We start from the raw sequence: 12,289 nt of genomic DNA, 5'->3' as shown, positions 1-12,289 counted from the left end.
GCAAATCACAGTTTAGGATCTTTGGGTACTTTGGAGAAAATGTAATTGATTTCATACAGTGCAGTTGTCAGCCCCTACAAAAGTAAGGGTTAGTTAGTACATGAGCACAGGAGTGAGACTATCACAAGTATACTGTAGGACAAAAGGGGCAATACTGAAACAGCATTCACAATATTGACCCCTCTTTCCTGCAGACTGACAAGAGTGTAATCACAAGTGCCGTACACACTGGGCATCAACACAGGACGAGATGAACAATAACGATCTTTTTTTGGAAGATCTATCGTTCATATTGTCCAATGTGCATGGATAAACGATGCGCGCACCCCCAGGTCGTTCTCGTTCATCTATGATCTACCGAACATGCAGCTCAATGTTAACTATATTGTTGAGCTGCATGTTCGGGTAGTGCAGGAGATGATGTCACTGAACGATATCGTTCATCGATATTGTTCAGTGTGCATGCACTGGCGATCTCCCCTATTTAGCAATCAGCTATATAGGGCTGATTGTTAACTAGAGTAAGTTGCCCAGTGTGTGTACCCACCTTAAGAGGGGGTGGTAAAAGTCCTTAGAAATAAAGAGATATTTTTTCATGGGGCAACCTGCATGTAAGGGGCGCAAAATACATTTATACAGTGAACTCCAAAAGCCCTAAAGCTGCCCCAGGGGTTGAAAAGTGAATTTCCTGCTTCCTGGCCCCTCATCACTGTTTCTGAACTTAGAGACTCATAGATGGGGGAATCTAGCATATCCATTGTCAAGGCCCTGTAGTTTTCACGCCTTCTGTGCCACTATAATTACGCCACTGTACTGGCATCGATTACCTCATGTTACCTTGAAAACCACTAAGGGTTCAATTCAATTCAACAAAATGTTAACAGGGAAGGAGGTCTGGGAGCTATTCAATTGGCAGCGATGTTAAGCCCGACAAGAGGATTTCTGCTTACATCCCTCATCACATTAAATTGAATCAAGCCCAAAGAATTTATATATCTGTGAATTTGCTGGTCATTATGCATTGTCTAAGTTTTATGTTCTATAGGTTCTCTTGTACACTACCTTTTAGAATATAGCAAGTACATAAGTGTATTCTAACTTCTAAAATAATTTGTCTGATAAACGACTTACTCAGTGGTGCACCCGTTCTTATTTCGCTTTGCACATCGCACGAAAGTCTCAAATGGAAAATCTTTATGAACAAAAAAAGACACTTCGTCAGGTAGTCTGAAAATATTAATGATATTCAAAACATTTAAATCACCAGATGCATAGATAATCCTCTTTTTAGTTTAATGTCTAATTATCACAGTAGCTGACACTTGCCACAATTCCTGTAAGACAAACAGAAGATGTGGGACAGATGTATCTAACAATGAGAAAAGGGCACGAGGGTCAGCGACAACCCATTACAGATAATATGTACTATTTTTCTTGGCCCTGTGAGCAAAGTAAGGTTTTAGCTGAGCAGCCAGACATTACAATGCGAGGAGAGCACCAGACAAAAACAAGCTGATGAATTTCAGCGTCAGCTCTCTTGGGTCTCAGTCTGTGCTGAAGTCTCTGTTTCCAACTCCATCAACCAAAAAAAACTAAGTCTGGGATTGCAAATTATATAAAGAACGATACAAAAAAAAAAAAAATCTGAAGTCAGATGGGACAGACAGAGGACTACTTTATGTCAGCAAATAGTCCATAACAGTTCCAGTGATCAGTGTATAAATACTATATATATATATATATATATATATATATATATTTGGAGAGATACAAGACCTTTCTCGCGCTAGAAATGTGAAGAGCTACACCTTAGGGAAAATACCCCCTGTTAGATGGGGTATGTTATTACAGACAATATAGAAAAAAAGATTTCCCCAGGGAGCTGAAATCGTTCTTTGGTATGCACAAATTTTGTTTGTATAATAAAACAATCTTAAAAAAGAGATTTTTTTATTTTAAAACACAGTAAGTAAAACTGTTTACAATTTGCCCAAGATGACAATAAATGGCAATAAATGATGTTCGTACAGACAATAGTTGTATTGGTAGTTCAAACAACATCAAGAGTGATCTTCCTTGAAGAAATGTCAGAAAACAATGTTTTAAACCAACGCGTTTCATCCTACAGACTTCATCAGGGGTATATTCTAATCAAAGAATCACAATATGGACATACATCTTATCGTGTCTTCAAAAGGCAAATAAACAATACTTAAAATGGTATCGGACCAAATTTCACCATATGTAATATCAATTTAAATTAGAAGGGACCCATTTTAGTGATTTTCCACTGAGCAAAGCCCGGTTTGAAATTACATAAGTAATTTTGAATCAATTAGGTTAAATTAAGCCCATAGAGCAGCTAATCACTGGATATCGTCCAAGTGTCAATGTGAACAGAGCAGACCACTGCAATAGTGCCAATTAGATTAAATTAAGCCCATAGAGCAGCTAATCACTGGATATCATCCAAATGTCAATTTGAACAAAGCGGACCACTGCAATAGTGCCAATTGGATTAAATTAAGCCCATATAGCAGCTAATCACTGGATATCATCCAAGTGTCAATTTGAACAAAGCAGACCACTGAATAGTGCCTCACATCAGTAAGTAACACTCCTAGCCTAACATTATAATATACCCCTGATGAAGTCTGTAGGATGAAACGCGTTGGTTTAAAACATTGTTTTCTGACATTTCTTCAAGGAAGATCACTCTTGATGTTGTTTGAACTACCAATACAACTATTGTCTGTACGAACATCATTTATTGTCATTTATTGTCATCTTGGTCAATTGTAAACAGTTTTATTTACTGTGTTTTAAAATAAAAAATCTCTTTTTTAAGATTGTTATATTATACAAACAAAATTTGTGCATACCAAAGAACGATTTCAGCTCCCTGGGGAAATCTTTTATATATATATATATATATATATATATATATATATACAGTATGTAATGGACGGCGTGGATGTGCTTACAATGAGTGTTTTTGAACTTGAAGGATCTGCGGGTCGTTTATATCCTAGGTGTGTACGTCAGGGGTGGCCAACCAGTCAGAGGCAAAGAGCCAGAAAATATCTGTAGTCAAGATCAAGAGCCACTATGAGGCGCACGCGCAAATGTGGGGGCGTGGCCTAGTTGTCACAAAGCCACACCCCATTTTTGTGTGCACACCTTTCGGTATGATGTTTGTAGAAGTATGATCTTATATCATAATCTCGTTTTTCGTCATGTTGTACAGTGCCACATACATATAATGCCCCAGTACAGTGCCACATACAAAAAAACAAAAATGGGTGCCTCCACAGTGCCAGATACATATATGCCCCCACAGTGCCAGATACATATATGCCTCCAGTGCCAGATACACATGTCTCCACAGTGCCAGATACATATGCCCCCACAGTGTCAGCTATGCCCCCAGTGCCAGATACACATGTCCCCTCAGTGCCTGCTATGCCCCTTAGTGCCAGATACATATGTCCCCACAGTGCCAGCTATGCCCCCAGTGCCAGATACACATGTCCCCACAGTGCCTGCTATGCCCCCAGTGCCAGATATGCCCCCAGTGCAGATACACATGTCCCCACAGTGCCTGCTATGCCCCCAGTTCCAGATATGCCCCCAGTGCCTGCTATGCCCTCAGTGCCAGATACACATGTCCTCACAGTGCCTGCTATGCCCCCAGTGCCTGCTATGCCCCCAGTGCCAGATATGCCCCCAGTGCAGATACACATGTCCCCACAGTGCCTGCTATGCACCAGTGCCAGATACACATGTCCCCACAGTGCCTGCTATGCCCCCCAGTGCCAGATATGCCCCCAGTGCCAAATACACATGTCCCCACAGTGCCTGCTATGCCCCCAGTGCCAGATATGCCCCCAGTGCAGATACACATGTCCCCACAGTGCCTGCTATGCACCAGTGCCAGATACACATGTCCCCACAGTGCCTGCTATGCCCCCAGTGCCAGATATGCCCCCAGTGCAGATACACATGTCCCCACAGTGCCTGCTATGCACCAGTGCCAGATACACATGTCCCCACAGTGCCTGCTATGCCCCCAGTGCCAAATACACATGTCCCCACAGTGCCTGCTATGCCCCCAGTTCCAGATATGGCCCCAGTGCCAGATACACATGTCCCCACAGTGCCTGTGATGCCCCCAGTGCCTGCTATGCCCCCAGTGCCTGCTATGCCCCCAGTGCCTGCTACACATGTCCACACAGTGCTCACCAGCCCCCCTGCACCCCACGCTGCTGCTGCTCACTCTCTGGCGCCAGTGTCTTTCTTCAATTAGGCGCCGGTCTGTGAGCCAATCAAAGCTCGCGGTCCGGCAGCCAACATGGAGCCTTAGCTGCCGGTCCGCGAGCTCTGATTGGCTCGCAGGCCGGCACCGAATTGAAGAGAGACGCGCCGCCGGAGAGGCATGCATGTGTCTGGGGCTGGGGGCAGCGGTGGGCACGAGCCGAACGAGCCGCATGCAGCGGATGAAAGAACCGCATGCGGCTCGAGAGACGTGGGTTGGCCACCGCTGGTGTACGTGGTTACATACTGTACTTATATTTACTGTTTCCTGGGCACTGCACATAATAACACCCTAATTAGAGATTCTGCAGTCCAAGGGCTCAGGTCCCTTTATATGACACTTCATTCTTTTAAATAAATACTGAAAATAAACCAATATAAAGCCATTTCTCTGCCATACCCTATGCTGCATCTGCCCATTTCACCTATAAATACAGATCTATGCATGGACCAATTCTTCGTTTTGATATTGAAATGCAGTGAGCGTTATGTAACACTTGATGCATTGTGTAACAATATTAGGACTGTAGAAGCCAGAGAAAAGGGATGTGGTCAGGAACCGGCAGTCAGAATGCCAACAGTGCCATCCCGACAGCAGCTGGAGACTGCACCATGATGATGTGAATCGTGTCTCCATGCAGCCTACGCAGAATATGACATTTCATATATTTAGAGACAAACAAGAAAAGAACTTATAGTACTACAATTTATATCATTTTGACATGTACATAATTTTGTATTTAAATGTATACAGTTACGCAATACGCTGCAGCTCCATCCGCCCCACTGTTAATCCAGCCATGTGCTAATACCTTTACCGGTTCTAGCGAAGAATAAGAAAACTATTTACCACTCTGATAACTGGATACCTTTTATCTCTATATTTAGTAAGAAATCATATCAAGCGAAGAATATCTGATATACAAAGAAATGCAGATTTTTTGATACATAATCTAAATCAAGATTTTGAATGAACACCGTAGGCTAAATGTAATAGGGTGCGAGATTTTGTGCGAGAATGCCTGTATTTTTAAAGTGGAAATCATTTGGGATCCAGTCGGTATCACGGCAGTCGAAGAACTGATGCCGGAATCCTGACACTGCTCGGAATGCCGGCGTCGGCATCCTGACTAGGATCCTGAACGAGTGTTTGCCAGGCCATCGGAGAGGTAAACCACGGTGCAAGGAACGGAGGTTAGGTTTAAGCTGCTGGAGGAAGGTTAGGGTTAGGCTGTGGGGAGGGGGGGGGGGGGGGGGTTAGGTTTAGGCTGCGGGAAAGGAGTGTTAGAGATTGGGGGCACTGGGAAAAGGTAAGTATACTTATCTTTTCCCTGTTGGGATTCTCACCATCGGGATGCCGTGGTCGGTATTCTGACCTCTGGCATATCAGACCAAACCCAATCATTTCCAAGGCAAAAACCTGGTTGGTTTTGCCTTGTTAATGATTGCTGCTTTAAACATATGGGCATTCTCGCACAAACTCCCGCACCTCCGGATTCTCACACCCTATTACATTTATCCCAAATCTTAACACCATTTTGGCCTCCAAAACAATTAAATTGACAAAACATACTGTGGCAGGGATAGCATAGTTCCACATGAGGTTAATGTGGAACAAGGGGATTTCCCAGGTGTAGAGCAGCAGCAGCAGGACTGAAGGGTCCAGTCCAGGTTTTGCCTCAAATAGCTGTCTGCCAGAAGCTAGGCTAATTAAATAACAGCACCTGTAATCTGCCTTTCTCTTACATCCTAGAGGATGCTGGGGACTCTGTAAGGACCATGGGGTATAGACGGGCTCCGCAGGAGACATGGGCACTTTAAGACCTTTTAATGGGCGTGAGCTGGCTCCTCCCTCTATGCCCCTCCTCCAGACCTCAGTCCGATCCTGTGCCCAGAGGAGACTGGATGCACTGCAGGGGAGCTCTACTGAGTTTCTCTAGAAAAGACTTTTGTTAGGTTTTTTATTTTCAGGGAGCACTGCTGGCAACAGGCTCCCTGCTTCGGGGGACTGAGGAGAGAGAAGCAGACCAACTTTCCTGGACTGATGGGCTCTGCTTCTTAGGCTACTGGACACCATTAGCTCCAAAGGGTCAGAACACAGGTGTCGTCCTTTCTGTTCGTCCCAGAGCCGCGCCGCCGTCCTCCTCACAGCGCCGGAAGATAGAAGCCGGGTAAGTATAGGAAACAAGAAGGCATCAAAGGCGACAGAAGACTTCAGATCTTCATGAGGTACTGCGCAGCGGTTGCGCTGTGCGCCATTGCTCCCACACAAACACAAGGCACAGCAAGGGTGCAGGGTGCAGGGGGGGCACCCTGGGCAGCAATTATGGCCTCATATTAGACTGGCACAGATATATAGACACTGCAGAGGCAGTATGTATAAAAACCCCGCCAGTATAAACAAATAGCGGGACCGAAGCCCGCCATCGAGGGGGCGGAGCTTGATCCCTCAGTACTAACCAGCGCCATTTTCTCCACAGCTTGCTGCAGAGAAGCTGCTCCCGGACTCTTCCCCTGCTGTACAAGTAACATGGGGCAAAAACGAGGGGGGGGGGGGGCACATTGATTTGGTGCTAAATTTGTTATAAAAAGAGCTTACAGGTCTGGGACCTTGTTTCAGAACGAAGTGGCGCTGGGTGTGTGCTGGCACACTTTCTCTCTGTCTGTCCAAAGGGCCTTATAGTGGGTCTGTCCCCATATCCATAAATCCCAGTGTGTGTGGGGGGTCTCAGTATGCGTGTGTCGACATGTCTGTAGCGGAAGGCTTGTCTAGGGAGGAAGCAGAGCAGATGGTGGTAGTGTCTCCGTCGGCACAGCCGACGGCAGATTTAGTGGACATGTGGAATGTTTTGAATGCTAGTGTGGCTTTATTACATAAGACAGGGGTGGGGAACCTCCGGCCCGCGGGCTGTATAAGGCCCGCGAAGCCGTTTGCTCCGGCCCACCCGCTTCTCCCAGTGAGACAGGCCGCCGCTCAGTCCGGCGGCAGCGTGTCTCAGCTGTCAGTGTCAGGACAGGGAGGAGAGCGCGGCGGCGTGTAGAACTTGAAACCAGCCGCCAGTTCGTGAGCCAATCAGAGCTCGCGGACCGGCAGCCAATCAGGAGCTCTAGACGCCGCTGCCCAACATAGCCGCGCTCTCCTCCGTGTCCCGCCGAAAGGAGCGGTAAGTAGCACGGAAGGGGGGGGGGCATCTGTATACCTGGCACTGTAGGGGGCATTTGTATACCTGGCACTGTGGGGGCATCTGTATACCTGGCACTGTGGGGGGCATTTGTATACCTGGCACTGTGGGGGGCATCTGTATACCTGGCACTGTGGGGGCATCTGTATAACTGGCACTGTGGGGGCATCTGTATACCTGGCACTGTGAGGGGCATTTGTATACCTGGCACTGTGGGGGCATCTGTATACCTGGCACTGTGGGGTCATCTGTATACCTGGCACTGTGGGGGCATTTGTATACCTGGCACTGTGGGGGCATCTGTATACTTGGCACTGTGGGGACATCTGTATACCTGGCACTGTGAGGGGCATTTGTATACCTGGCACTGTGAGGGGCATCTCTATACCTGGCACTGTGGGGCATTTGTATACCTGGCACTGTGGGGGCATCTGTATACCTGGCAGTGTGGGTACATCTGTATACCTGGCACTGTGAGGGGCATCTGTATACCTGGCACTGTGGGGGGCATCTGTATTCCTGGCACTGTGGGGGCATCTGTATACCTGGCACTGTGAAGGGCATTTGCACACCTGGCACTGTGAGGGGCATTTGTATACTTGGCACTGTGGGGGCATTTGTATACCTGGCACTGTGAAGGGCATTTGTATACCTGGCACTGTGGGGGCAATTGTGGATCTGGCACTGCACTATTGGGGGCATATGTGTATCACGTCCCATTTTAACTGGCCACACCCAATTTTTGGGCACACAGTACCTCTATGGGGCAGACCTGCTGGGGGGCAGGGTCATTTTTTAAGTTGAGAATTTTTGTATGGCCCCCGAAGGATTTTATAAATAGCCAAATGGCCCTCGGTAGAAAAAAGGTTCCCCACCCCTGACATAAGAGATTGGACAGGGCAGAGTCCAAAGACCAAGCAGGGAGTCAATCCATGGCTCTTACGGTGTCACAAGACCCTTCAGGGTCCCATAAACGTCCCTTTACCCAGATAGTCCCTTTACCCAGACGTCCTAGTGGATGCTGGGAACTCCGTAAGGACCATGGGGATTATACCAAAGCTCCCAAACGGGCGGGAGAGTGCGGATGACTCTGCAGCACCGAATGAGCAAAGGCAAGGTCCTCCTCAGCCAGGGTATCAAACTTGTAGAACTTAGCAAATGTGTTTGAACCCGACCAAGTAGCAGCTCGGCAAAGCTGTAAAGCCGAGACCCCTCGGGCAGCCGCCCAAGAAGAGCCCACCTTCCTTGTGGAATGGGCTTTTACTGATTTAGGATGCGGTAACCCTGCCGCAGAATGAGCTTGCTGAATCGTGTTACAGATCCAGCGCGCAATAGTTTGCTTTGAAGCCGGAGCACCCAATTTGTTGGGTGCATGCAGGATAAACAGCGAGTCAGTTTTCCTGACTCCAGCCGTCCTGGCTACATAGATTTTCAAAGCCCTGACTACATCAAGCAATCTGGAGTCCTCCAAGTCCCTAGTAGCCGCAGGCACCACAATAGGCTGGTTCAAATGAAACGCTGATACCACCTTAGGGAGAAATTGGGGACGAGTCCTCAACTCTGCCCTGTCCATATGAAAGATCAGATATGGGCTTTTACATGACAAAGCCGCCAATTCTGACACACGCCTAGCTGAAGCTAAGGCCAACAGCATGACCACCTTCCATGTGAGATACTTTAGCTCCACGGTCTTAAGTGGCTCAAACCAGTGTGATTTCAGGAAATCCAACACAACGTGAAGATCCCAAGGTGCCACTGGAGGCACAAAAGGGGGCTGAATATGCAGCACTCCCTTAACAAACGTCTGAACTTCAGGCAGTGAAGCCAGTTCTTTTTGAAAGAAAATAGATAGGGCCGAAATCTGGACCTTTATGGACCCCAATTTTAGGCCCATAGTCACCCCTGACTGTAGGAAGTGCAGAAATCGACCCAGCTGGAATTCCTCTGTTGGGGCCTTCCTGGCCTCACACCAAGCAACATATTTCCGCCATATGCGGTGATAATGCTTTGCTGTCACATCCTTCCTAGCTTTTATCAGCGTAGGAATCACTTCATCCGGAATGCCCTTCTCCGTTAGGATCCGGCGTTCAACCGCCATGCCGTCAAACGCAGCCGCGGTAAGTCTTGGAACAGACAGGGCCCCTGCTGTAACAGGTCCTGTCTGAGAGGCAGAGGCCATAGGTCCTCTGAGATAATTTCTTGTAGTTCTGGGTACCAAGTTCTTTTTGGCCAATCCGGACCGATGAGTATAGTTCTTACTCCTCTCTTTCTTACTATCCTCAGTACCTTGGGTATGAGAGGAAGAGGAGGGAACACATAAACCGACTGGTACACCCACGGTGTCACTAGTGCGTCCACAGCTATCGCCTGAGGGTCCCGTGACCTGGCGCAATATTTTTTTAGCTTTTTGTTGAGGCGGGACGCCATCATGTCCACCTGTGGCAGTTCCCAACGATTTACAATCTGTGTGAAGACTTCTTGATGAAGTCCCCACTCTCCCGGGTGGAGGTCGTGCCTGCTGAGGAAGTCTGCTTCCCAGTTGTCCACTCCCGGAATGAACACTGCTGACAGTGCTAGCACGTGATTCTCCGCCCATCGAAGAATCCTTGTGGCTTCTGCCATTGCCATCCTGCTTCTTGTGCCGCCCTGGCGGTTTACATGGGCGACCGCCGTGATGTTGTCTGACTGAATCAGTACTGATTGGTTTTGAAGCAGGGGCTCTGCTTGACTCAGGGCGTTGTAGATGGCCCTTAGTTCCAATATATTTATGTGTAGAGAAGTCTCCAGACTTGACCACTGTCCTTGGAAGTTTCTTCCCTGAGTGACTGCCCCCCATCCTCGGAGGCTTGCATCCGTGGTCACCAGGACCCAGTCCTGTATGCCGAACCTGCGTCCCTCGAGAAGATGAGCACTCTGAAGCCACCACAGCAGAGACACCCTGGCCCTTGGGGACAGGGTGATCAACCGATGCATCTGAAGATGCGATCCGGACCATTTGTCCAACAGATCCCACTGAAAGATCTTTGCATGGAACCTGCCGAAGGGAATTGCTTCGTAAGAAGCCACCATCTTTCCCAGGACTCGCGTGCAGTGATGCACCGACACCTGTTTTGGTTTCAGGAGGTCCCTGACCAGAGATGACAATTCCTGGGCCTTCTCCTCCGGGAGAAACACCTTCTTCTGTTCTGTGTCCAGAATCATTCCCAGGAAAAGCAGACGCGTCGTAGGAATCAGCTGCGACTTTGGAATATTCAGAATCCAGCCGTGCTGTTGCAACACTTCCTGAGAGAGTGCTACGCTGACCAACAACTGCTCTTTGGACCTCACCTTTATGAGGAGATTGTCCAAGTACGGGATAATTATAACTCCCTTTCTTCGAAGGAGTATCATCATTTCGGCCATTACCTTGGTAAATATTCTCGGAGCCGTGGAGAGACCAAACGGCAACGTCTGGAATTGGTAATGACAGTTCTGTACCACAAACCTGAGGTACTCCTGGTGAAGTGGGTAAATGGGGACATGCAAGTAAGCATCCTTGATGTCCAGCGACACCATAAAATCCCCCTCTTCCAGGCTTGCAATAACTTCTTTATATAAGTGTTCAAGGATTTTAAATTCAGGATGGGTCTCACCGAACCGTCCGGTTTCGGTACCACAAACATTGTGGAATAGTAACCCCTGCCCTGTTGAAGGAGGGGGACCTTGATTATCACCTGCTGGAGGTACAGCTTATGAATTGCCGCCAGTACTACCTCCCTTTCCCTGGGAGCAGCTGGCAAGGCTGATTTGAGGTAACGGCGAGGGGGAGTCGCCTCGAACTCCAGCTTGTATCCCTGAGATACAATTTGTACAGCCCAGAGATCCACTTGTGAGCGAACCCACTGGTTGCTGAAGTTTCGGAGTTAGTGGAAGCAGGGGAGGATTTTTGTTCCTGGGAACTGGCTGCCTGGTGCAGCTTCTTTCCTCTACCCTTGCCTCTGGCCAGAAAGGATGCTCCTCTGACCCGCTTGCCTTTCTGAGGCCGAAAGGACTGCATTTGATAATACGGTGCTTTCTTAGGCTGTGAGGGAACCTGAGGTAAAAAAGTCGACTTCCCAGCAGTTGCTGTGGATACGAGGTCCGAGAGACCGCCCCCAAATAATTCCTCACCCTTATAAGGCAAAACCTCCATGTGTTTTTTAGAATCAGCATCACCTGTCCACTGCCGAGTCCATAATACTCTCCTGGCAGAAATGGACATTGCATTAATTCTAGATGCCAGCAGGCAAATGTCCCTCTGTGCATCCCGCATATATAAGACGACGTCTTTTATATGTTCGATGGTTAGCAAAATAGTATCCCTGTCGAGGGAATCAATGTTGTCTGACAGGGTATCAGTCCATGCTGCTGCAGCACTACACATCCAGGCTGAAGCAATAGCAGGTCTCAGTAGAGTACCAGAGTGTGTATACACAGACTTCAGGATAGCTTCCTGCTTTCTATCCGCAGGATCCTTTAGGGCGGCCGTATCCTGAGACGGCAGTGCCACCCTTTTAGATAAGCGTGTTAGCGCCTTGTCCACCCTAGGGGATGTTTCCCAATGTAACCTATCCGTTGGCGGGAAAGGGTACGCCATCAGTAACCTCTTAGAAATCACTAGTTTCTTATCAGGGGAACTCCACGCTTCTTCACACAAATCCTTTAATTCATCAGATGGGGGAAAGGTCACTGGCTGCTTTTTCTCCCCAAACATAATACCCCTTTTGGTGGTAACCGGGTTAATATCAGAAATGTGCAATACATCTTTCATTGCA

At 47.8% G+C, this 12,289-nt stretch overlaps 1 protein-coding gene across 1 annotated transcript in view; it reads right to left on the bottom strand.

The window, feature by feature from the left end:
- LOC135057399 (uncharacterized) overlaps nucleotides 1-12,289 on the bottom strand; it is a 76,344-nt gene that overhangs the window by 31,236 nt on the left and 32,819 nt on the right. The window contains exon 2 of the mRNA XM_063963288.1: nucleotides 1,132-1,192. Within this exon, the coding sequence (XP_063819358.1) occupies nucleotides 1,132-1,192 (61 nt within the window). The remainder of the gene's footprint in view (nucleotides 1-1,131; nucleotides 1,193-12,289) is intronic.

The sequence above is a fragment of the Pseudophryne corroboree genome, chromosome 3 (assembly GCF_028390025.1).
Source record: "Pseudophryne corroboree isolate aPseCor3 chromosome 3, aPseCor3.hap2, whole genome shotgun sequence".
NCBI lineage: Eukaryota > Metazoa > Chordata > Amphibia > Anura > Myobatrachidae > Pseudophryne > Pseudophryne corroboree.
The sequence above is the reverse complement of the archived record's forward strand: the minus strand, read 5'-3'. Positions and strand labels throughout refer to the sequence as shown.